General features: G+C 37.4%; 1 protein-coding gene across 2 annotated transcripts in view; it reads right to left on the bottom strand.

The window, feature by feature from the left end:
- Nucleotides 1–13,981: 13,981 nt before the first annotated feature.
- The window catches only part of SERPINI1 (serpin family I member 1), an 84,643-nt gene continuing 71,640 nt past the window's right edge, over nt 13,982–26,984 (bottom strand). For both annotated transcript variants that reach the window (XM_084768739.1, XM_084768740.1), the window contains 3 exons: nt 19,167–19,253; nt 16,133–16,222; nt 13,982–15,684 (listed from right to left, as the gene is read on the bottom strand). In XM_084768739.1, the coding sequence (XP_084624865.1) occupies nt 15,608–15,684; nt 16,133–16,222; nt 19,167–19,253 (254 nt within the window). In that variant the 3' untranslated portion in view covers nt 13,982–15,607. The remainder of the gene's footprint in view (nt 15,685–16,132; nt 16,223–19,166; nt 19,254–26,984) is intronic.

The following is a 26,984-nucleotide window of genomic DNA, read 5'->3' as shown; positions in this document are numbered from 1 at the left end:
GGAACAGACTCTGGGAGGAGATACATAAATGAGCCCAGAACTGGTGGTGGGGATGGATTGAAGACTTGGGATAGATTTGGCTGTTCATCGCTGCCCTTCAAGATGCTCCTAGAGAAAAACGCTTGAGGGAAGGCTTCCGAGCTCCGGCTCCTGCTGAGGCTCTGGGGTCTGGTTACCCCCAGTTCCAGTGGAAGAAATCCTGTGACTCCCGACCTGAGAATCGTTTCTCAGAACTGATATCCTTAAGGTTTTGTTATTGTGTTCATTAATCCTCATTTCCTACTGTTTTGGTTAATCGGGTTATAGCTGACGTAGGCTCGGTCACTAAGTTGTTAATAAAATATTTTGGTTAAAAAAATCGAGTCTACGTGTGTGTGTGTGTGTGTGTGTGTGTGTGTGTGTGTGTGTGTGTGTGTGTGTATGTGTGTGTGTGTGTGTGTGTGTGTGTGTGTGTGTGTGTGTGTGTGTGTACACATGTACTGCCTATGTACTGGTACCCTAGGAGGCCAGAGGGAAGTCAGATTCCCTGAAACTGGAGTTGTAGGCAGTTGTCAGTTGCTGGAAAATGGCAGGTACTGACAAATTATCTGGGCAGCAAGTTCTCCTAATGACTGAGTCATCTCTTCAGGCAACTCAGCCTTTGTTTTATTATAAATGTTAATCAAAATGTCAAAAATTACTAATTAAAGCAGACCCTACATGACCAAAAAAAAATACCACTTTAAGTATTTCTGAATAATTTAAATTAGAAAACTGTTAATTTTCAAAAATACTAAACTATCTCCTTTCCATTGGTTTTTCTATCAACATCATTGTGACATAGAAAAATTTCTATTTAATTGGTGTTGATTTGATCCATTCAAAGACAATGAAAAACAACTGTAAAAAATATCTTGCTAAGGAAGAATTACTGAGATCATAACTTCTAGAACTTGTTAAATCTAACTAATTAGAATAATTTTTATTGAAAGCCAGGGTAGTTCTTGGGGCAAAATTAAAGCTCTTCTCTTTATATCTGATGATTATCATCCTTCTCAAAGGCTGCCACTAATTAGCATGTATGTCAGGTACGAATGTGGTTAAATATCACTGAAAGATGCTTGCTTTTTGCAGAGGCTCACTTGAACCAGACTCAGCACTGCTAGCCTTCCTTCATCCCCACCACACAAACACATGCTCCAGTCTTTACACTGCTAGGCCATGGGTGAGCAATGGTCATGTTTAATCTACTTCAGCTAAGACACAAGTCATCTGATTAAAAACAATCCCATGATCCCTCAGCCTCCAGCTATTTGCCTTTCTCATCTCTTCTTCCTTTCTTTTCCCGTCTAAATAACCCTTAAGATAGAATAGCCAACGGCAATAATATTTTTAGGAAATTACAGTTGACAACATTTCTCCTTGCTGTGGACTTTTAATAAATAAAGCCCTTATAGGGCTAGAGGTGAATAATATCTACCACATTTCAATGGACTCTGGACATCAATAACAAGACTTTTTTTGGACATCAATAACAAGATTTTTTTTAAATGTACTGCTAAGAAAAAAATAAAAAGTGCTGAGATAAAGTAACATCGACTATAATGTTTATTTAAAATTCATTAAGAACTCACTAAAGCTATTTGTATTAACTCAAAGTATTTTATTATATATCATACATACTTATATTTAAAATAAAAATACAGACAATATTCAATGGTTGTACAGCAGAGTCCAGCTCCAACTCCCTTCTGCAAAGTGACTGTTGCTCATCTTTGCCCACACCCTTGACAAGGGCACCAGTAACTCAGTGCTGGCCGAAGAGTCCTGAAATTTTTGTCTCTGAGGCTTTCCTCTGAGCTGTTGACAGCTATTCTTAACATCTTGAAACTGGCACTTTATTTTACAGGAAAGTCAATGAAAGTTTTTTTAGACAATAACCAAGATTTATGATGCTTTCTAAAATGATCATTATAATTCTGTCTCAGCTGTTTCTTTGACTGAGTTCCCAAAGGGACAAGGTTGCTGCCTGCACAGACAGTGGTAAATGTCTTGGCTGTTGCCTGACCACAAATGGTCCCCAAATACCTTTGATTTCTCCACTGCCGTATGTATAAAATGTGGAAGATGGTATATTTCAGAAGGGATGCAGAGAGGGAAGTTCAGTTCTAAGTACCAAATACCCATACTCTTTATTCACATGATGTCATATATATTTTACTGAAATATTATGAAGTAGGTACCGGTATTAAAATAAATGGATTGTAATTAAGTAAAGTTGCTTCAAAGACACATATCTAGTTAAAGCCTGGCTGGGGCTTCAACTTAATTCTCAAAGTTACTATTTTTTTTCTCATATGTGTGTATTTATAAGCACTTCATCAAAAAAAAAAAAAGGCCACTCAATCATATGGAATAGGGTAAGCTCTTCATTGGCAGTTTTCCTTGGATGTCAGAGAGAAGAACAATTGTGTGAACAAATGTCAGATTTAAATTCTGGTGAATTATAGCCACAGAGCAGGAAGAGGAATGAAACAACATCTATTTGAGGAGGAACAAAACTGCATCAGCTAGTTTGACTGCAAAGCCTGCTACAGACATGTTTTTTGAATCATGCCATATGTTACAGAAAACCATTTTATTTTTCCTTTAAAAATTCTTAAAATTTCAGAGAGAAATACATATACTCTGGTATAATAATAGAGAGGTTGAACAGACGATACTCAAATTTGGCAATTTTTACTTTAATACATTTTGCATCCTTTTCATATATCTTTGTCTCATCAAAACAAAAACACAGTATCAGTAGTATAAACTTTAGATTTTTGGCTTATTAATTTTGAATTATCTCTTACTCTTTGAACTAAAGAACGTAATGAAATGTTAAGTTGAAATCTCTTTCTTTTTAAAAGATACATATTTTTTTAACAAGGTGTTCCTATGTACTTATCAAGGCTTCAATGTCTTCTGAAGAATAACTTTGTTGGAAGACATAAAACAAAGCACATGAGATAAAAATTACATTCTTATGTTTGTATAAATCAAAGAAATATAAAGAAACCATTAGGTTCTTTTCCCACTTGAGTAAGCAAATGATTTTAGCTTTTCACAGTTCTGTGAGAGTTTCAAGATGTTATAAAGTTTAAAATGGGGGCTAACAAACTAAACTTTTTATTTCTTGCAAATATTTTATTTAACAATACTAAAAATGTCTAGGATGTCTAGGCATAATAATGTACACCAATAATCTCGTACTTGTGATTCTGAGGCAGGAATATCTAGGGTAGCCCATGCTGTAATGTGAAATCCCTCTTTAACACACGCGCGTGCGCACACACACACACACACACACACACACACACACACACACACACACACATGAAAGAAATGTTTATGTAGGTGAAAATTAAACAAATAATTATTCACAAATTGGAGAATTTGAAATCTCTGTTCTGAAATCCCTACATTTTATAGTGCCAATACCACCCAAAATAAAAGACTAAGTACCTAACAGCTTCTAAATTATTCCTAATAATAATTGTTATCATGTACAGGTAGCAATACAAAATGCATCTAGAACAGTAAAAATAGAAAAATTAATCTGTATAACTAAATGACGCATCAGAAAATACAAGCATTCGCAATCATCTATTCTTTGTCCCTAGTCACATAGGATTTTGACCTAATTACTTTTGGCTCAGTATTGTTATAACGCATACAGCTCTAGGCATGGATATGGGAGGCAGATTTTGGTGTACAGAGAGGTATATTACACAAAAAGAAAGACGTGCTCAATGAATAAGAGGAAAACACACTTACATATAAAAGAATGCTAAAATTAAAACTTCAATAGAAAACTAAATGGTACTTAGATCAAATAAAAATGAGAAATATAGTTAAAGTAATTTAGTAGGTAAGATTAATAGTTGAATGCTAACAATAGGAAAGAGTTAGTGAACTTGAACATAGGTCAATAGAAGTGAGACTATTTGGACAGGAGAATAATACTGTTTTTTTTTCTTTTTTTTTCTTTTTCCATTTTTTTATTATTATTAATTTATTCTTGTTACATCTCAATGGTTATCCCATCCTTTGTATCCTCCCATTCTTCCCTCCCTCCCATTTTCCCCTTATTCCCCTCCCCTATGACAGTTCCTGAGGGGGATTACCTCCCCCTCTATGTGATCATAGGGTATCAAGTCTCTTCTTGGTAACCTGCTGTCCTTCCTCTGAGTGCCATCAGGTCTCCCCATCCAGGGGACATGGTCAGAGGTGAGGCACCAGAGTGTGTGAGAACGTAATATCCCACTCTCCACTTTACTGTGGAGTACTATTCAGCTATTAAAAACAAGGAATTCCCAAAATTTGTGGATAAATGGATTGAGCTAGAAATGATCATAATGAGTGAGTTAACTCAGAAGCAGAAAGACTCAAATGGTATATATTCACTTATCTCTGCATATTAGCCCAACGGGCATGTCCCACGAAAGCCTTCACTTACCAGGAAACAGAGACAGAGGAGAGAACATTCTAGTGGGACTCTAGATGTGAGATTCATGAGAGAAAGGCAAAGTAGAAGGACCCAGAGGGTCCTAGGAGCCTACAAGTAGAGAATAATACTGTTTTAAAATGAGAAGTCCTTGGTTAACTGTGAGGTAATCAGGTGGTGAGAAGCTTTGCTGGTGACATAATAGTGTATTTAGATATCCCAAGCTATCTGCTAAAATTATTAAAGTGGGTGAGTGTAACAAAACCTACTGATAATGCATTCAGTCTCTAACCAGTTAAGACTTGTATACTCAAGAAGTGATTGGAGAACTTCAGTTTTTAAAAGAATCACTTACAAGTGTTTCAGAAAATTAAATACTTTAGAGTTAGGTGGTGTGAATGTGGTTTACCTTTTCCACTCAACATCATTCCCTTTTGCACTTTATTTTATTTATTTATTTATTTTTATTTATTTATCTACAGTATATATAAAGCATGAACAATTCTACTAGGACGTGGTAAGAAATTACTTAACCAAGACAGTATGTTATTGGTGAAAAGACAGATGTATAGATTAACAGAAAAGACTAAAGAGACTATAATAGATTCATAGAAATGTTGTCAATGTATTTTTCACAAAGACACAAAAGCAGTTCACTGGAGTAAGATCAGTCTTCAGCAAATGGGGCTATAATAATTGTACATCAGAAGGCCAAGGAAAAGCTAAATACTCCACAGCTTCACAAAGTTAATTTGAAATGTGCTAAATATGTAAATATAATAACCATAGACATATGAGAAAGTAATCCATTCTTAGGCTCAGCATAATCCTTTGATCACCTGAGATTGTTAGTTCTATTGTCAAGTTGCCACCATCTAGAGTCACATGGGAAGAGAGTTTCAGTCAGGTTGGTGGGTGGATATATCTATAAGGACTTGTCTTGATTGTTAACTGAGGTGGGGATACTCACCCTGAATGTTGGCAGCAATGTGGCGTAGGCTGGGCCCTCCACTCTGCCACAGCAGAGAAAACACTACCATACAAGAACACAGCATAGATGTACTCATCTCCCTCAGCTCTTGGAGGTAACGTGATCTGACCAGGCTACTGCTTCTGCGACTGCCCTGCAATGCTGGACTATCACCTGGAACTGTAAGGCAAATAAAACCTTTCCTCCCCTGTGTTGCTTTTTGTCCTGATATTTATCACAACAGCATAAATGAACCTAACAACATCACCAAAACACAGGCTGAGAAACACTGATTTCTTTGAGACTAATAATGTTTTAATATTTCTGCGTTATACTGCTAAGAAAGTGAGATAAACTGTAGACTGAGAGAAAATGTTTGCAAGTAACATATTTGACAGTGGACTCAAACTATTTGAATTTTTGAATCCAAATAAGAAAAACAAAAAAGTCTAATAAAAGCCATAATCCAAAGATTTTAAAAATTATCAGAGAAGATGCATAGTTGTAAAAAGTGCATTAATATGTCTAAATACATAAATCAATCCATTAGGGGTAAGTGGACTTAAATAACTATAAACCACCACAGATTTCTGATTGGCCAACACATACACAGAAATATGTCAGCACACATATGTGTACACAATCTGAACACTGAAAAGGGATAATAGTGCAGTTACTATGAAACATCTGGGTAATGTCTTCTAAATATGTTATTGTTGCATGATTCAGTAATCCTCTTTATCTGTTATATCATGAAGGTTTGGAAAAAGTTTTTATATAAGTTTACACCAACCTTCACATGAATTTTTATAATAGTACTGCTTATAGTTGCCAAAAATTAACAGTGACAGAAATATCATTAATGTATTATCAGATAAATACATCATGGGATCCATATGTGATTGTTCAATTCTGTCATAAAAACCAAGAACATATAATTTAAAAAGCTTGATGACTCTCAAGCATGTCACAGCTGAATAATATAACATCTAGAACACCTTTCGCAGAACAAGAGGGCAGAAGAACACTGCAAGAAGACCAGAAGAGGCTGGGCGGTAGTGGTGCATGCCTTTAATCCCAGCACTCAGGAGGCAGAGACAGGCAGATTGCTCTGAGTTTGAAGCCAGCCTGGTCTACAAAGTGAGTCCAGGACAGCCAGTGCTACACAGAGAAACTCTGTCTCAAAAAAAAAAAAAAAAAAAAAAAAAAAAAAAAAAAAAAGACCAGAAAAGTCAATTAACACAGATCCATGGGGTCTTACAGTGATGGAAACAGTAACCAAAGAGCATGCGTGGACTGGACTTATGCCCCCAACACATATGTAGCTGGTGGGCAGTTTGATTTTCATGAAAGTCCCCTACTAAGTTGAAAGGGTACTGTCTATGACGTGAACTTTGTTGCCTACTTTCAATCAGTGTGGTGGGCTGATGGCAGGAGGGGGGATGTTAGCGGATGCTCTGGGCTTGGGTAGGTTTTTGGTTGCTTTCTTGGGCTATAGATGTATATTGTCATTAAGAGGTATAGAGATAAGGGTTTTAAAGAAAGAAAGGGGAGTATAGAGATACGTAGAGATGATAGGACAAAAAGTAGATTATTGAATCTATTCATCACCTTAAGGCCTTAATTGTTACTCACCAATAGGGTTAATTTTTATTCATTGATATAAAATATTTTTGTATCTTGATACAGTGTAGGTTTTATTTTGATACATTAAAATGGAATTCAAATTTGGTATTGTTCTTCACACATTATATTTCTACTCTAGTATGGGGTGTTGTACACATATAGCTCAATTAATACATAGTTTACTTCCAATAATCTGATAGTGTTATTGTAGGCTGTTTAGGATAATTAAGTAATACAAGCCTATTGTTGATTAATTCATAGTCATGTCAAGTATAAGAATATACATGCTAGGTTTAACAGATATGATTCTATAGATATGGTAAAATAGATAAGGTCTTCAGAAACCTCAAAGACCTACAGAATACGACATTTAAAATATTTTTATTATTTTAAAGATTCTTTGACATAAGACAGATTAACTCCTGGCAACACCCAGTCTCCATAAAAAAGATGATAAACATTGAAGAACCTCCTTGTAGAGACAGCTTTGAATGTGGCAAAAGAGACACTGAACAAAAATGTCACTTCTCCCAAAGACAAAATTCTGCCTAAAATGGACAAACTTGGAAACAGGCAGAGTTAATGGCCAGACTCTGTCAAGACAGGGTAAACAAGTCCTTAATGGTTCCTGCTTCACAAATATGTCTGTCAGATATACTGGGCCAGAAGGCTGAAGATGATGCTCCAACATTATAGAGAGTTTTGGGTGTGTCTGTTCAGGCAGTACACTGTCTCTGTCATTTTTTCACTTTGGAAGCTGCTAACCTACACTTCCCTTTTACTCAAGTAGTTAAATTTATTCCTTCTCAAGTCTCTGGGGTTGAAGACCAGATAGTTAATTTTAAAAGTAAGTTTAATTGGTTAATAATTAAAAAGATACTTTTAAGTCTAGATAGATACTTTTAGGTTGATAGACTTGAGCTTTAATAGATGTTGATTTAGGTTCAAAACTTTAGATTTACCAAGATAAAATAGATAATATTTTCTACAAGTTTGCCAAATACATTTTGATTAAAAATTATGCGTATAACTCTTACCTATTTATTTTTATAATTTTTCATAATTGTACTCACTATATATAAAAAAATGGCCTTTTTTATTTAGACAGAAAAGGGGAGATGTTGGGGGATGGTCCCATGCATTTTGATGCTAATTACTGCTTGCTGTCTCTGCGACCCACCTTTTGCTTAATAAAAAGCCATTCCACCTGGGCAGGGCAAAGGAGGTAGGTGGGGCTTAGAGAAAATCCTGGTGGAAGAAGAAAGACCAACCGCCACGAGGAGGAAGGAGAAAGACCCAAGGAGGAGAAGAAGGCCACCATGGGTTAGATGGAAGAGAAGCACGTGGCTGGTGTGGATGGAGAATCCGGTCCAGATGAAGAACATTAACAAGTATTTGCGATTATAGATGGGAGGTAGCTTGACAGAAGTTATTAGAAACAGATGATAGGCGATTGGGGCTGGGATCCCATGCCTGCTCCACTATGGGAAGTAGTTTAGAGGATTAATGTCTGCCCTGCCCCAGGTTAAATAAGGCTATTTTAAAATATAACAAGTGTTTGTGTCTTAATTGATCGCTAGCCTGATCATACAGGTAATATTAAAAACAATCAAGGAGGTCTCCTCTTTCTTGAGGACAAGGGGACAGGGAATAGTGGGATGATGTGGGTGGACCAGGAGGAGAGGAGAGAAGGGGGCTATGATTGAGATGTAAAGTGAATATGTAAATTAAAGATAAAATTTAAAAACAAAGGAGAAAAAGAAAAACTTTACCTTATGTATTGTTATGGCTATACAAGTCAGGAAAAGACAAAATCATACAGAGGAAATAAATGGCTGCTAGAAGACACAGACAGAATTGTTGACTGTTACTGGTGACTGTGTCTACTATTTCCATGGTTTTGGCCTCGTATTATAAGAATTGAGAATAAGGGCTCATGTAGACATGCAAAAGAAGCAGGACAACTTGATTCCGGGGTGAAGCAATGGTGCATAGAGGTGGATAGAGGGCCATGCTATTAAGAGTGCTCAAGGAGCCCAGGCTACCCTGTGGTAGCGGAGGGAACAGGAGCTCCACAAGAAGACCAACAGAGCCGACAAATCTAGGTCCAGGGGGCCCAGAGGAGACTGATGCACTAAACACAGACCATGCATCGAGAGGACCCAGGCCCCCTGCTCAGCTGTAGCCAACAGGTAGCTCAGTATCCACAGGGTCCTCTAGTAAGGGGAGCAGGGGCTGTCCCTGCCGTGGACTCTATCGTCTGTACTTTGATCACTTCCCCCTGGCAGGGTGTCTTACCAGGCCAGAGAGGAAGAGGATGCAGGCAGTCCTGATGAGACTTGGTAGGCTAGGGTCAGTTGATAGGAGATAAGGGCTCCCCATCTCTGAGGACTAGGGGAGGGGCATAGGAGGAAGATGGAACAAGGGTGAGACCAGGAGGAGGCAAGGGAGGGGCTATGATCGGGATGTAATGTGAATAAATTTTAAAAAATAAATTTCAATTTAAATAAAAGAAGAAAAGGCTGCTATGAACATGGTTGAGCAAATGGACAGGACATTCTCCACAGTTGAGTGGAGAGTGGGGTCTGACTTTCACACGTACTCTGGTGCCTCATATTTGACCATGTCCCCTGAATGGAGAGAACTGGTGGCACTCAGAGGATGGATAGCAGGCTACCAAGAAGAGATTTGATACCCTATGAGCATACACAGGGGGAGGAGGTCCCCCTCAGTCACAGTCATAGGGGAATAAGGGGAGAATGGGAGGGAGGGAGGAATGGGAGGATACAAGGGAGGGGATAACCATTGAGATGTAATATGAATAAATTAATAAAATAAAATTTTTTAAAAAAGAAGAAGAAAAGCCTGGCTACCAAGGGACATAGTTTGAGTAAATCTATTTTGATTGACAGATTATGTTACATAATCATTTCCTCTATTGTGACTATCTCCAAAATGTATATAATTTTAATCATACATATGTCAAATTATGCATAGGTATAAGATGGCAAAAAGGGATTCCCCAAATGACTTGAGGACAGAATTTTGCTTTACTATACAGGGTACCCAAAACTAGTTAAGACAAGATTAGATCTTCTTTTCTTCAGACTGAATAAGGAAGTACAGTTGGGAGTTCACTGAACAGGAAGAGTTTAAAAATTGATTGTTACAGCTGTGGGGAAAGTTGTTCAGGATGATAATACATATAGCTTGATTCAGATAAGGGTTCAGGAGTTTTTAAAGCTCCTAGTTTCCTTGTGTGTATGTCTGTGGAGGGATGCAATTGCAGGTGAAGGAATTAGGCTGTGGAATGCATTAGTTAGTGTGTGTATGTGTGTGTGTGTGTGTGTGTGTGTGTGTGTGTGTGTGTGTGCGCGTGTGTGTGTGTAAAACCCAAATTCAAATGGGTGTCCCAAGCGATCTCCTATGCTTGCCTGCCTCATGACCACGAAGGGACAGTACGAGAAGGGAAATATATATATATATATATATATATATATATATATATATATATATTTGATTATAAAAATTACACAGTTACACATTTTAAATGTCAAAGAATCATACACAAAATGATCAATTTTCAGTGTAGTAAATTTTTTTTTTGAGACAGGGTTTCTCTGTGTACCCTTGGCTGTACTGGACTTGCTATCAGGCTGGCTTCGAGCTCACAGAGATCTGCCTGTCTCTGCCTCCCAGAGTGTTATGATTACAGATGTGAGCCGCTACACCCCGCTACTTATTCTTATTTTAAAAAATAGATCTGCAAATTATCAAGACATGGGAAAAAGAAATCCAAGATTTACATATACTAGCATCAAATTCCAGAAAATTTCCCTGAGGAAGTTTGCTTCCTTCATAGTTTCTTTCCTATGTTGTTAAGATGTAGGCATGATGAAAACATCTCCGTTAAATATCACTGAGCTGGGAAGAGTGAGCATTTCAGTTGTTTTACTTATTATAAAGTCATCTGGGATTCTTCTGTTTATGACTCTTCTTATTTGTGGCTTCACTAAGACAGGAGATATTGATGGGAATCGGAGCTAGTAGAATTTAAAGAAGTCGCTATTAAAATAATTAGTCAGCGTCAAAGATATTGTCACATTCACATTCATATATAAACCAGACACCTAGGATGGTCATGTAGTGTAATACAATTAATTAGACTATCACTTAATCCCCTTCAGTTACGTAGTTGCCTATAACATATTCAACTAATTGTTCAAAACCTTAGCTTACATGTCTTTAAAACTGGCAATATTTCTTGCTCTATTTCAAAATATTAAAAATTTGGATGAGAAAGTACTTTCAGAGCAGTCTAGATGTAGATGAGTTTCATGTCATAAAAACGTTTTCTTTTCTCTAAAGGGGATTCTTCAAGCTTTAGAGTAATTACAGTCAGCGTCCTAGTGGAATAGCAAATGGCTCCCCAGTGAATAACGCGGAAGGACTCTCATTTACAGACACATTAAGGACATAAATCTCCAGTGCAGAGAGTAAGCTGTTCAAACAAATAGGAACAGAAAAATAATGAAGACACACACAAAACAGGCCAACACACACACACACACACACACACACACACACACACACACTGAGACACATGAGGTTTTGAAGTTGATAGTTTCCTTATTTGAGGGGAAGGATGCAAGGGAAGGTTAAGGAACTAGGCATTGTAACTCAGTATTATAAGGGTGTTGTGCACATAACCTAAATTCAAATGAAGGTTCCAAGCTAAACTATTTCCTATGCTTGCCTGCCTCATGGCCATACAGGGCAGTGAGTCAAACTAAGACACATATGCTGAGACACATACACACTGAGGCACAAACTCACACACACAAACACACACACACACGGGAGACATGCACACTGAAATACAACACCATATTGATACACATACAGAGGCACATACACACACTGACACACACACGTGCTGAGACATATACATACCGAGACGCAAACACACACAGATAGAAGAAACCCACACCGAGACACATATGAGACACACATGCGGAGACATACACTGATATACATCTATCTAGACACACATGAAGACACACAACCTGACAAGAATGTAATGAAATGACTTACCAGCTCAATTTGAAAACAGGAAATAACTAAATCTTGTGAATAATATGTGGTCCACGTATTAATTAGTAAGATCCTGTGGCTGTTTACTTTAAATTTGTCTACTTTACCATTGCTCCTTTATGTGTCTTCTTATCCTAGAATCACACAGCCTTCCTGATTCTGTCATTGTCTAGAGGGAAAGAATGGAGCTGCAGTATCTGGACTGATGGTTCCCCAAGTCTGAAAGTTCTTTTTAATTGTGTGCTTCAGTCAACTGGACATTTGTCCTGAGTTTATTCCATTTTTTTTTGAAATTAATATAATTACCACATTTCTCCTTTCCTCCCTCTAAACTCACTATATACACTTTTCTTGCTCCCTTTCACATTCTTGACCTCTTTTTTCAATTAATTATATTAACTACAATTATAATTAATTCAATTAATATATGCACTATATTGACATATATTCCTAAGCACAATTTGCTCAGTCTGCATAATATTAATTGTATCTATGTTTTACTAGCAAGTTTTTCATATGCACCAGAATCACAATATGCCATTTAGCCCTCCTGGAAGCTATCACAATCTTGGGACCTTGGTAAGGTGTTTTATTGAGTCTCTCTCTACCCTAGGACATTCTTCAGATTAATCATTTAACTAAACAATGCTTCTAGAAGATTCCCTCTATAATGGACCATGATGTCATAAGGCTCTCTGTATAAGGCAAAGTTTCAGAGTTTTCACCAACAATATTATTCCTATTATTTCTCTTATTTTTATAATTGTATTTTTTCTTTGCTCAAGATTGCAGCAAAGACTTTGCTTCACAAAGACAAGTTTCAACTGGTTCAACTTGCCTTCAGCTATTAAGGGAAATGCCACAATCACTCTTTTATTAGAGAAAAAAATAGGACAGGCTTGCAGATAAGAAAAAATGACTACCATTATACATTTAATAAACTGATTATATATAAAAAAATCAGGAAGTTTTATTATTTATTATATACATATTTATTGGGAATGAAACATGTTCTTTACTGTATTTTCTTTTGTCATTGTTCTTATAAAAATGAATGTTTTAGGTGTATTTAAATAAACACTTATGTAATAATTTTAATATTTATTTTGGTATGATGGTGATATCAAAATATGTAGGACTATATTGCCTATAATTATTCAGTCCAGTCTGTTGCATACACATAAATAACCGAAATAAAAATTTTATCTTCCAAACATAAGTTCAAAGAACAAAAGTCTATGAATGGTGTTGTGTGTGTGTGTGTGTGTGTGTGTATGCATATGCATGCATACATGTGCATATGTATACTTAGAGTAATTATCCATTGTAAGTAGAATGAAACAAATAGGAAATATGTAGTGTTATTTTTTCAAAAGAAAGAAAGAAAATTATTGAAATTAAAAAGCAACGTCAGGGCAAAAGAAAAGCTTGAGGGCCAGTGACACACAGCACTGTGGATATACGTTCTTCTTGTACAATCCTGGTAACTCATGTGTGATTATGTGATCCCAAGATGGAAAGAGGCAACCAATTCTCCCCATTTGTCCTCTGGCCTCGATGTACATACTGTGGCATATGAATACCCGTGTTCTATATAACACACACACACACACACACACACACACACACACACACACACACATTAAATTAAAAAGAAAAGCTTAGTGTTGTAAATTATTATTTCTAAGCTTTCTGCCAGCATGGAAGCATCCATTGTCAATTAAGTAACACCTAACTTATACTGAAAAATTTTAAGATAAATATTTCAAATAGTAGAATTTCATCTTATGTCTGTAAATAAAAATAGCATTTGGGACTTTACAGAATCACATTATTGCATAACGATGTTTATTCTTCCTTACAGGCAATACATTTTCTAATGAACATACAGGTGTAGGCATATATGTAATATTAACAAGAAAGATATAGTGATAAAGACTGTTCTTAGCCTAGAATGTGAACGCTGAATTAACATAAGCTATCTCAGTTACATAAATTATAAATGAAAACAAGAGCACTATTCTATGATAATGTGATTTATGAGTAAACTGCAAGTCTTCTGAAAATATAAGCTGTAAAAAATTCAATGTTAAGTACTGTGTCCTTGGATATTCATAAATTCTTTCATGGGTATTGCCTATAAATGTCTCCATATTTTTAAACACTGTATTTCAAGTATTGCAATATACAGAAGAATCTCACACATTTATCTATAGAATGTACTAGAAAAACTTTGGCGTCACACCAATTCTTGACAAGGGCATTGTATTATTAGTGTAAATTTCATCCCGTGCTCACCTTGATTCCTTCTAATCCCATTCAGTGAAAATGATAGTTTTTCCATTTATTTATATAAATATCAAACATGTGATGCTTACATTAAGTAGAATTTTGCTACTCAGGTGATAAATAGCAAACTGCATGGTAAAGCACTTGTAGCAGCATTTGGAAGCTGTTAGAAAGCTATGATCCCCACTCTACCTTAGATATTTTGGATAAGAACTTGAATTTGTAGTAAGTAACCAGGTGACAACATCACACACTAAGTTTGAGAAGTATTTATTCCATATGATGCAGACATATAGAAAACCAACGATTTTCTATAAAGTCATTACATCCATTACACCATATGATGTCTTGGGTGTATTCTAGGGAATGTGTCACTGGGTGACTTCATCTTTGTGTGAACATCAAGAAATTCATTTAAACTTAAATGGTACAAGATAATCCCTTCATGGGGCCTCTTGAGGCCATTGAGAATGGGTAATGAGATGTCTGAGCTTGTTCTTAGTCATTTGGCATACCAATTCAACAGTAAACTTTTAAAAATAAATATAAGAGGTATACTCTAATGATTTTAAAAGTATAATACTATAATATACATACAAGTCAGTAACATCAATGGGCTTTATATATCTCATTTTTTTTCCCTAAAGGTTTTGTCATGGGGCCCTACAGTAAATGACAAATCCAATTCTTGAGGCTTACTTGCCTCCACTTCACATTATTGCTTATTATATACATGTGTTGCTCACTTTGGTGTTGATTCTGCATGATTATGAAGAAACTCAGATATGACAGTTTCTACATTTTGCCTTGTAGGATCATTTTACTACAATTACTAAAGAAATAGCACAGTTTTCAAATGTCAATATAGTGGTGTATATACTACAACTACCTCTAAAGTGAAAAAACATTGTTCACATATTCAATATGTACTTTTATTTTTAGACAACAGCATAACAGACACAATAACACAACAGGACCATATACTTTATACTGCTAACATTTCTTGACAGGCTTATTTATATGTCACGTGTATTACGACTATCCAGTACTATTTAAATATTTCCGTAAGTAATACTGCAAAACAAAAATCCTAAATATATACCAAGTGCAAATATAATGTGCTTTGTTACTGCTTTCTCTTTATACTCAAATGTCATCATTTAAAGTTCCTCAAAATCATGTCCGCTTGTGTTCATTGTTTCAGGGTGCATGACTCGTCCCATGAATAAGATTGTACCTGCATTAGTTTGGAAGTGAACAAGAGAGGAGAGAGAATAAAACAATGAGACACAAACTTCCTGTTATCAATGTTTGAAAAAAATTAAAATGTGCATTATTTTGATTTTTTAAAGCATAAGAACATTGGAAATTATTTAAAAAAATATATACCATTTGAAAATAGGCAGCTCGTATTTTTGATTGTGAGCCTCAACCTAGCCTTTAACGGCTCTTAAGCAGTCCTGATGAGACTTATAGACTGGGGTCAGTTGGTGTGGGTGGAGGACTCCCCTTCCCAGAGGACTAGGGGTGTGGCATAATTGGGGAGAGGGAGGGAGAGTGGGACTAGGAGGAGATAGGCGGACTGCGGATCTGGCTGTAAAGTAAATAAATAAATAAATTTAAATTTAAAAATTTAGCTTCTTTGTGGCTTGTGAAATAATGTTGTATTCACACAACACACTCACCAGTTTTCCTGTTCTTGATAAGAAAGAAAAATGGGTGGTCGACAATAACCTGAGGGTACAGCACGGCCATTCTGCTAATTGCAATCATTCCTATGGTGCGGAGAGAGAGTGATTACATATCTACGGATGTGCAGAAGTTGATGACAGCTTGTCAAAAACAACCCATGTCTATCCACTAATGAAAAGGCAACAATCTACAGAAAACGGGAGGTTTAAGACAGAAATGCTATGTAACCTTTGTGTCTCCTTCCTGTCACCACACAAGCATGCATGTTTTGAAGATTTCTCTGTTCATTCAGCATCATGTGTCTATAGTCCTTTCCTATTTGCTTCTTTGTTTGTTTATTGTTCTTTCCAGACAGGGTTTTTCTATGTAGTTTTTGGCTGTCCTGGAACGTGTTCTGTAGACCAGGCTGGCCTGGTACACAGATATCCACCTTCCTCTTTCTCCCAAGGGCTGGGACTAAAGGTGTGTGCCACCATGTAGCTGCTGTGAGGATAAGGTGTGCAGAGAGTAGGGGTGTGGTGGCAGATGTTGAGGACCAGGAGGGAGAATGGAAATTGGTGGGGAAGCATCTCTGGGACAGGGAAGGCTTCCGGGAGTCTTCAGGGACGATCCTGGCTGAGACTTCTAGCAGCAGTGGTTAAGGAGCCTAAAAGAGCCACCTCCTATAGCTCTTTCCAGTGGAGGGAGGAGGACACCACCTCACCCATAAAATCTTATACGCCAAATTTGTCTTGCCTACACAAAGTGGAGGAGTAAAGACGGAGCAGAGACTGAGGGAATGGCCAACCAATGATTGGCCTGACTCAAGACCTACCCCATAGGAGAGAGGCAATCCCTGTCAATGTTAGTGATACCCTGCCATGATTGCATATGAGCACCTAGCATAACAGTCTTCTGAGAAGCTTCATTCAGCAGGTGATGGAAACAGATGCAGAAACACACAGCCAAACAGTAGGCTGACCCCAAGGAGTTCTATGGAGGAGTAGGAAGAAGGACAGAGGAAGCTGGAGGAGTCAAGGACACGACAAGAAAACGTGGGCCCATGGGGGCTCAAGGAGACTAAATCACCAACCAAAGAGCAGGCATGGGCTGGACCTAGACTCCCTACATATAGGTAGCAGCAGATGTGCAGCATGGCCAACATGTGGGTTGCCTAACAAGAGGTGCAGTGGCTGTCTTTGACTCTGCCACCTGTCACTGGATCCTTCCCCCTAGCTGGGCTGCCTCGTTAGCCCCAGTGGGAAAGGATGCTTGACTTGAGGTGCCTGGTTGGGCTGATACCCCTTGGCATACTCCCCTTCTCCAAGGAAAAGGAGAGAGGGCAGTGGGAGGAGAGGGAGGAGGTGGTTATGAGGCGAGTGGGACTTCAAGGAGAGGAGGGATGAGGCTTGGATCAGACTGTAAAGAGATTAAATTAATAAATAAATGAAAAAGAAGAAATGTTTTAAAATTCTTAACATTTATACTTGATATTTTAAAGGAAACAAAACCACTACAACAAATATACAAGTCATTTCTTCCCTCCACACCATAAAAAAATAGTAGGGTAATTTACTACTCTTCCTGCTGTAAAAAAATGTTATCCTTAGTTTAAGACAAATATTTGTGCTTTGATCAAACTGCCTTTTCAACTATGGTGAAGAAGAAAGAATTGTCAAAGTGAAGGCAGTCTTTTATATTTTCAAGTTATTTCTGTTGCCTGTAGCAAGGTTGCACATTGTGGTTCTATAGGGTTCCACTAAATGAACAGGATGTGAGGATAAAGGAAAATTTCATTCTTACTTATCTGCTACAGTCTGCTTAGTTATCTGATGATTTTAATCTTTTCTGATAACCTAAGAGTGTTATCACTGCTGAGGCCAGAAACAATACATTTCAGTAAGGTAATATATTACCAGGTTGACAGAAAGCTTTATTAAACTTGCTTTTTATCTGTTCAACACTCATGGAAGTAATGCAGGAAAAGCAATGATAAATCATTCTTGGTTATCTAGGGGAAATCACAACCACCTAGTGATCAAGGCCGGGGCTGGAAGAAGGCACAGTCAGTAAAGTCCCTGCCCTGTGTTCTGATCCTCTGCACCCATGGAAAAAGCTAGGCGTGGTACGATGGGGTGCATTTTAATTACAGTGCTGAGGAAGTAGAAAGCTCTCAGAGGCTTGTTGGCCAACAAGTCTAACTGAATTCATAAGCTCTAGATTCAGTGGAAAAAATTGTCTTAAGAAAATAAGATGGAAAATTATTGAGAAAAACATCTGATATCTACCTCTGCCTTACAAACACCCCTAACACACACACATTCATATATGTACATACAAAGTGTAACACATAAATGATAGAGGACTATTAATTACTGTAATCTGGAAATGGAATATAGATCCATTTAAAAACTGCTTGTTTAAAATTATTTTCTTAGCCAGGAGGTGGTGGCACATCTCTTTAATTCCAGTACTCATTATGGAATCAGGCAAATTCCTGAGTTCAAGGCCAGCCTGATCTACAGAGGGAAGTCCAGGGTAGCATCGGCTACACAGAGAAACCCTATCTCAAAGAACAAAAACAAACAAACAAAAAACCAATAAACAAATAAAAGTATTTTTATGACTATTATTATTTAAAAGTAGTTAAAAGTATTTTTCTATCTATCAACTTTGTGTATGACATTTTAAAAAATCAACTTTCTATAGACAAAAATTAAGAACTAACTTCCAAGAATAATTAGGAAGAAAAATGTTTGAATACACAGTAGAATATCAAAATATTTGTGCAAATTTCACAGCAGGGGGATCTTCTCTTAGAACTGCCACTGTGTGATACCTCAGTGGGAGGCTAGCCATGGACCTATGACCCAGTTCATTTTCTATTGAGAACATTCTGGCTGCTTTAACATCTGCTTGACTTCTGACTTGGAATAGTTGGCCTTCTTGGTACAGTTTCTGAAAGGAATTTCTATTTCCACCCAAAATTGTTTAGAAACATAAATTTGGAAGAAGTAAGAAGCATTCAGAAAATGACTTAGTGTGTACCTGAGGCTGCAGCTGCTTCTGACCCTTCCTCGTTAACCTCGATGAAGGCCTTGTGAACAGCTTTGGAGAGGAACAGCTCTTTCCTATCTGCAAAGAAGAAATAAGATCATTAGTGTCATACACAGAGACACATTTGACCCTTTGGGTGAGTGAGTTTGAGAGCTTTGAGAAACCAAAATACTGAGAGAAAAGACAAAATCATGGCAGATTTTACTTATGGCACAGGAGAACTACCAATGGTATAATTTAAAAAATTTCCCCATTTAATAATTTACCCCATTCTCAATTTACTCCTTTCTTTTTATCAGTAAATTCCCAATGTTTATTTCTCTTTTCCCTGTTGTTTATTTCTAACTTTAATAGTGACCTCAAATGATTTTATGATTCATGATAAAAATATGTTACTCATTGCTCTCTAAGTTGAAATAAAAAGTACACAATAGAAATTGGTAAAGATCCAGAAATAAAAGTATTCCTTTCTTAAACCTAAGCAATAAATTTTATAATAATATTGACGGCATTAACAAAGAAAAGTAAAATTGATTTCTAGCCTGTAGAAATGTGAAAATGAAAAATACATAAAATGACGTTCCAGTCTGGTTTACTGGCTTATCTGAGCATTAGCAAATACATGTTTTAGTAAAAGGAAGAACATTTTCCACATTGAATTGAGTTTCTACTTACTTTGAAATTAATGCCATTTGGTGCAAATTTATGATCCCTGAACATTCATATAGTCAGGTCCTAGCTCCCAGGACTTCAGCATGTGACCATATTGAAAAACAAGGCCTTAAAATGAAGTCACTGTAGAGGACGTTGATTAAATATGACTAGTTCCCACTCAGCCAGAAGAATTTGAGCTGAGATAGCTATAGAGAAAAGTGGAGATGGAATGTTCCCTTTCATGTGTCGATTTGCCCAAGATTTAGTACTTAGAAACTTGGACAAACGCTCTGGATGGTTCCGTGATCACGTTTTTCGATGAGATTTAACATTTCAACCGGTGGATTCTGAATAAAACAGATGACTTTCCCAGTGTGGGTGGGCCTCCTGCAATCAGCTGAAGAAGTTGTATTAGAATAAAGACATCTCTTCTAAGCAAAAAAGAATTTAGTCACCAGACTGCTTTGGACTCAACTATGACTCTTCCTTGTGTGTCTGCTCTCTAGAATTTTCATTTCCAAAACCTCCATAATATATGATCCCAATATCTAAAAACATTTATCATCTCTCTCTCTCTCTCCCTCCCCCATCATTTAGCTATATACCATCTCTATCTAGTCCTCTAACTATCCATCTTCCATACAAATACAAAACTATCTACGTATAAACACACAATAAAATATATAACATTTGGACACATATATGCACATATGTGCACACATATGCCCTATGTCTCTGGAGGAACATATACTGTACATGTGAAGATAAGTAGAGAAGCTGTAATCTAAAAGCCAAGGAGGAAACCACAGAAAATGCCGATCCTTTTTTCTAAAGGGAGTATGGATTACAGGGCAGGGGCTGGAGAGGCTGGAAGGAGAGGACGAAGGGGAAACTGCAGTTGGGGTGTAATATAGGGAAGAATAAATAGGTAAATAGAAAAAATAAATAAAGAAAAGAAAATCCAAATCCTGTTGACAATCTTAGTTTGGACTTTTAGCTATAGAACAAGTAAGAATATGAATTTCCAATTTTTAAAGTATTTTAATTAAAATTAAAGTACAACTAAATCATTTTCTTTTTTTCCTTTACTCCATGCACTCCATTAAAATTTTTATTACACATATATCATATATAAATATATAATATATATGTATATATTCCAAATACATAAATACAACCTGCTCAGTCTATATAATGTTACTTGTATAAAGTAACTTGTTACTTGTTCAAGGCTGACCACTAGGTATTTATAAACCAGCCTGGAAGTTCTTCCCTAGGAAGGATGAAGTCACACAGGCTATGTTATCTTGTTATGGATGACCTAGCACACACACTATAAAATATCTTCCAGCTTTGAGTTCACAACTGTTCCCCAATAAGAAAATAAAAGAACCATGAAATACTTTCCCAGTTCTTTTGGAAAAGGAGAAACGTAGACAGCAAGATAAAGGATTATTCAAGTGTGTTCTACTCCATACAATTCTTTCCTCTTCTTTAGTTCTAGAAGATATATACTAAATTTCAGATGAATAACTGCATTGTTCATGTCCAGCATCACTTGTAAAAGATACAATCCACAGGCTGGGTGAATGGATAGGTTGGTAAATCGCCTTGCACAAAGTCACAAAGACATGAATTCAGATCCCAAGTACCCACCTGAAAAGGCAGATATAGTGGGAAGGCAGAAACAGGAGGACCATTGGGCCTTCCTGGCCAGCCAGTCTAGCCCAGTTAGTGAGACACTCTGTCTCAGAAAAATAAAGCAGAGATTTGGAGAAGACACCTGATGCTGACCTCTGAGTTTTGCATACATTTGTATAGATGTGTGCCTAAACATGCATGTACTTCAATCTGTTTCACGTTTTCTTTCAAGTTTTCAAAAACACGTAATTATCTTCTATACATAGAAAACAATATTCACCAACTTTTTGATCTGTCTGTTAAATGGCACCTGATTATTTCGAATGATCACCATGGTAACCAACAATGGCATCTGTTAATATACTTCTAATAGGAATTAATTGGATTATACTTGGTATCTGTAATAATTATCACAATATTAAATAATTCATCTCATATATCATATTTTCTTACAAAATACATTTGATGACTAAAAGAAAAATAAAATGAAAATATGTGAAATATGAAGCATAATTAGCTTGCTCAAATCCCAAGACTTCTTTTGTTTTTATTTAACAAAAGGGGAAATGTAAACCATTTTCTTAATCAGATATCTTTAGTTGGTAAAACAAACACATGGATCTAAAAGCTGTGAAATATATAACTGATAACTGTTTTCAAATCTGAATGCTTTTTGTTTTTCATCCTGTAAGTTAATGAAAGGTAATGAATCAAGACACAATTATGGGCCTGAATGCAAGAGCAATAGAACCCAGTTCCTTGAGGCAATGGATGCCTACTTTACCAGCTAATTGCCACTTAGCTACTCTAAAGGGGCATTTACAAAGACACTTGATGAGAAGAAACACATCAGGCAGAAGAAACTGCCTGCAGCTCTCAGACCTGTCCTAGTATATGCATTAGACACCTGAAAATAAGAAAAACATGATCCCTTTACACATGGCCTCTGTCCAAGTGTTGGAGGGATAGGGAAAGATTTATCAATAGACAGTACATTACAGTTAAATAGGAGTAAGAAGTTCTGCTTGTTAACTCCAAATGATGACATACTGTAAATTTCAAATGGTTACACTGAAGCATTTTTGAATTTTTCCTTGTTTTTTTTTCTAACCATAAATGAATAAATGTTTAAGGAGATAGTTGTGCTTACCCTAATTTCAATGTTAGTCAAGAGCAACCCAAATTGCCCAGATGGTAGCTATTTGCAATGTAAGCCTGAAGTCTTCAGTTTACTCCCTGGAACTTGTATAAATGAGGAAGAAAAGAAATGGCTCCATAAAGTTGTTTGCCAACATGCCATGCACACCATGGCACATGCACACACACAAACGTGCACACAAGTAATGATAAATGAAAAGTTAATTTTTAAAGATTTAGAGTTGGCAAGACTGCTCAGCTGGTAAAGGTGCTTGCCCCCCTAGCATGATGGCCCAAGTTCAATCCCCAGGACTCTCATGGTGGAGAGAGGATTGGCTCACAAGTTGTTCTCTGACTTTTTCCAAATGTTCTGTGATGTGTGCATGCCTTCCCCAAATAAAGAAATTAATGTGATTGAGAATTGTAAAACAGCATATGGCCCATGTGTGTATTTGAAATATTACCTGATATATCATTACAATGCAATTTCTCTATTATTTCTGTCATCGAGGAGTAAGCATTTTAAATGAAACCTGGTAGCATGTATAAATGAAGCTCACTAAGCCGCAGTGGCTGTCACACTATGTCAGACGTAGGTGCTGGAAAGGATGCTCAGCAGCCTGCACTATTTACACGAAGGCTTTGGGCAGGATGATCACATTCAAATGCAAACCAGCGTATACCAGGACTCTGAAGAGAGCACCCCCTCCCTCCCCTCTACCCCTCTGCCTTTTGCCTCACCTACAGGGTTATCTCACGTTTACATATATCAGAGAACCTCCACCTGGCAGCACTCCCTCAGCACATTCTCTGTCCTGCACTCTGTGGTTCACCTCATCTGAGTTAAAAATGCTCCATCCTCACCCCTGTTTTGTTTTCCCAGTTCCTCCCTCAGCCTTTGTACTCCTAAGGCTCAGCTGCCACCCCAGGAGACTTTTCTTGTTTCCCTTTGATTTCTGTATCTTTCCATTAGATCTGACCGTTCTTTTCCCATGGACCTAGAAACTGGTTCTATGAAACTTTTCTAGTATATTATATTTGCATTAATGTCTGTCTCCTCCTAGACTGCCACCCTCATAAGAGAATGGCTCTGCCATTCATCTGAGCACTCTTAGCTTCTGGTATATAGCTGGGTCTAAAAGTGAATTCATGAATAGAGGGAATATTTCTGCTGATATGTTATTTTCTAGTATAAACCCAGCGTACCATGCTGCACAGGGTTCAGTAATTGTTTAATGAAAGCTCTTAGCTCTTTTACAATGTGAGACTGTGGGCGTGCCAGCTTTGTGTGACAATGCGTGGACACCATGGTCACAGCTCTGCTCACAAGTATGCCTGGAAGGTTTAGTTTTGTAATAAAATATTTGATATTAATACAAAGTAAATGTTCCAAGAAAAGAGCAGTAAGAGCGGAAAAGAGCATGGAAGTCACATGCTTTAAAAGATTCAAAAAATTAGATGCAGTTTAAAAGCAATGCTAATGGGATCTAGTGGTCCAGTATTACTGTCTTTATTTCAAAGGCAGCAAAGCAAAGATTGAATCTGGTGTTTATATTTCTATAGCATGACTAACTGCCTTCCAGTGGTTAGGTCAGTGTCTGAAGATGGAAAAATATCTCCTGACACTTGACCTGAAGAAAATCTATTACGATAAATGTACATGTGGGAAGAAATGTGACAAGTAAGGAACTGTGGTAGCATAGTAACACTTCCCAATTAAGTAAAATAAAGTTTTTCTCCCTCTTGGGATAAGCTTCAAACAATCACATTAAAATCAAATTTAATTGAAAGTGGCTAGAGCAAGCATGTGTGGGTAGCAACCAAATTGTAGAAATAGATCAAGACATGTGGGAACCGAGGGAAGTTCATGGGTTCTTACACACGTGCTTGTACTTCATCCTGTGACATCATATGCCAATCAGGACATATGACCCACAAGCGATGGCATCTCACTGGTTCTATTCATCTCATCTAAATCTTGCCCATTTCCAGGCACTAGGCATGAACTCAGATATTTAATGTATCTAATTAGAATATGAAGAGTACTAGAGAATTTTTGCTGTGATTTTTTTTCTCATTGACTAGAAAAAAAGTTAGCTGTTCTCTCAGCAAGTACATCCAAGCAAATGGATACTATTTGTGTGTGTGTGTGTGTGTGTGTGTGTGTGTTTCTGTGTGTGTATGTATGTATGTGTGTGTGTTTGTGCATGTAGATATGTGTTCATGTGAGTACATGTGTTTGTATGGATGTACATGTGAGCACATGGTTGCCAAGGTCAAACTTGGGTTTTGGTCCTGAAGAGCCATACACCTTGTTTTATGAGACAAGCTCTGTCAGTGGTGGAGGGCTCACTAATTTGTTTAGTCTGGCTAACCAAAGAGCCCCAGGGATCTGCCTGTACCCCTACCTCCTTACAAGTCTGGCTTTTTAATGTACATCCCAGGGATTGAAGTTAGGTTTCCATGCTTATGTGTCAAGTACTGTATCTTTGTAGTCAACAAATGTTGCTTTCTTTTGTAAATTGTTTTGTTTTTAATGTCTACACATGGACCCCAAACAGACCGATTTTCTAGTCACTGCAGGCCCTGCTGTTCAATGTTTGGCTCTACTTTTCTCCAGGCAGCCAAGGTCCAGACATTTTACAATGGATAAGACATGAATAAGCCTGCAAATCCTAGGCTATCCAGAGACGAGCTAGGCAGCAAATCAAGCTCTTGTGAAGAAATCAGAGCAAAGTACTAATTCATCCACTTAGTAGCTGAGCAAATACTTATTGAGCAAGCACTCCATTCAACTTATTGGCCAGGACACCAAGGCTGTGAGCATCTGAGAATCATATCCTGCTGGCAGGGGGGGGGCATCAGGCAAATGTTGGCCTCTACTTCCTTTGTGGCACTGTTTCTGAATACAGGCAATTTAAATAGACTTCTGTGTCACCAAGGGCAGGCTTAAATAACAAAATGAAAAGAGTATCATAGCAGAACCCTAGAAAAAAGTGCTTCTAATGTGCTCATAATTTTTAGCTTCTGCACCACCATTAAAGCTTCAGAAAACTTTCCCAGAATCTGACTTCTTTCAGATTAGAATAGTGTTTGCTTTCATTCAGATTTAGTTCCAGAAGCAGAAAGTATTCACTTATTTGTTCATTCATGTACTAAGTACCTACTGTGTACACTAGGCATACTATTGACACTTAATAGCGCCTTCTTTACAAAGGCAGGCGGACATAAATAAACGAACACCAATAAAGCAAATCCATAAATGACCATGATTTCCAGATGCAGTCCTTGTACCTCAGAAAACAAGGTAAGACAGTATGCTAGTAGGTGACAGGGGCAGTGGGGAGCATCTCCTTGGAAGAGTGTTAGGTAAGGAAAGATGGGAGGGTAAATAGGACCTAAGTCTAAGTGAATATGAAAGAATGAGCCAGGAGACCTGAAGGTGCAGGTGAAAAGCAATGCAAAGACAAATTCAAACTGCGCACATTTAGGGAGGGATCTAAAGAGATCCCAGCGACTTGAATATGGAAGTAGACAGAGTGGAAAGCATCGAGAAGTGTAGATATAATCTCCTGTATACTGTATGGATTCTTCACCTGTCAATAAACAGCTGATTGGCCTATAGTTAAGGCAAGAAATAGGAGGAAGGAATTCCGATAGAGGTGGTGGTAATTTCCCTGGGGCACTGAGAAGGGCATATGCATGAAACCTAGGCAGAGGTAACCAGTCACATGGCACAATATAGAATAAAATAAATAGGATATTAGTTATGAGCAAGGCACGGGACATGCCTAGCTATATTGGCCTAGGATTTTGTAAATATATTTAAGTATCATAACCATTACTTCTGGGAACAAGGGCTTTGATGAAAAACACAGGTTACAGAAAAACCCTCATCTCCTGAGAAGCAGCTTCAAGCAAATCCAGGCAGCATCCATTGTCAGGCTCCCTGCACTTCTTCGCTCATCTTCCATGCTATGCCAGCACCATGTTGATCTCTGAAGTCAGAATGATTTCCCACATAGCCAAAACTTTGAAACTGCTTGTAGCTCAGAGACAAGTGCACAAACAGACAATCCAAGTGAAAGGTGAAACATGGTAGCAGATATAGGTGTGAAGCTCTACTGGGTTCCAGTTGAAAAAAAAAAAAAAGAAGAAAACTGCCTAGGAAGACAGAGGGTTACCAGGCAACGGTGACAGCTGGGCTGGTTCTGGAAGAATAAGGAGTGAGGAGTGAAAAAGAAGGAGGCAAGGTCATTGGACATAGCATTGAAATATCAAAATGAGGGAAATAGGAGGAATGGCTGAAAGTTCTCAATGGAGTGTGGACTATGGAGTTGTGGAGTGCAGAAGTTGGAGAGCAGCAAAGTGTCTCGT

The sequence above is a fragment of the Acomys minous genome (genome assembly GCF_964271855.1).
Source record: "Acomys minous genome assembly, chromosome: 19".
In the NCBI taxonomy this organism is placed as follows: Eukaryota; Metazoa; Chordata; class Mammalia; order Rodentia; family Muridae; genus Acomys; species Acomys minous.
The sequence above is the reverse complement of the archived record's forward strand: the minus strand, read 5'-3'. Positions and strand labels throughout refer to the sequence as shown.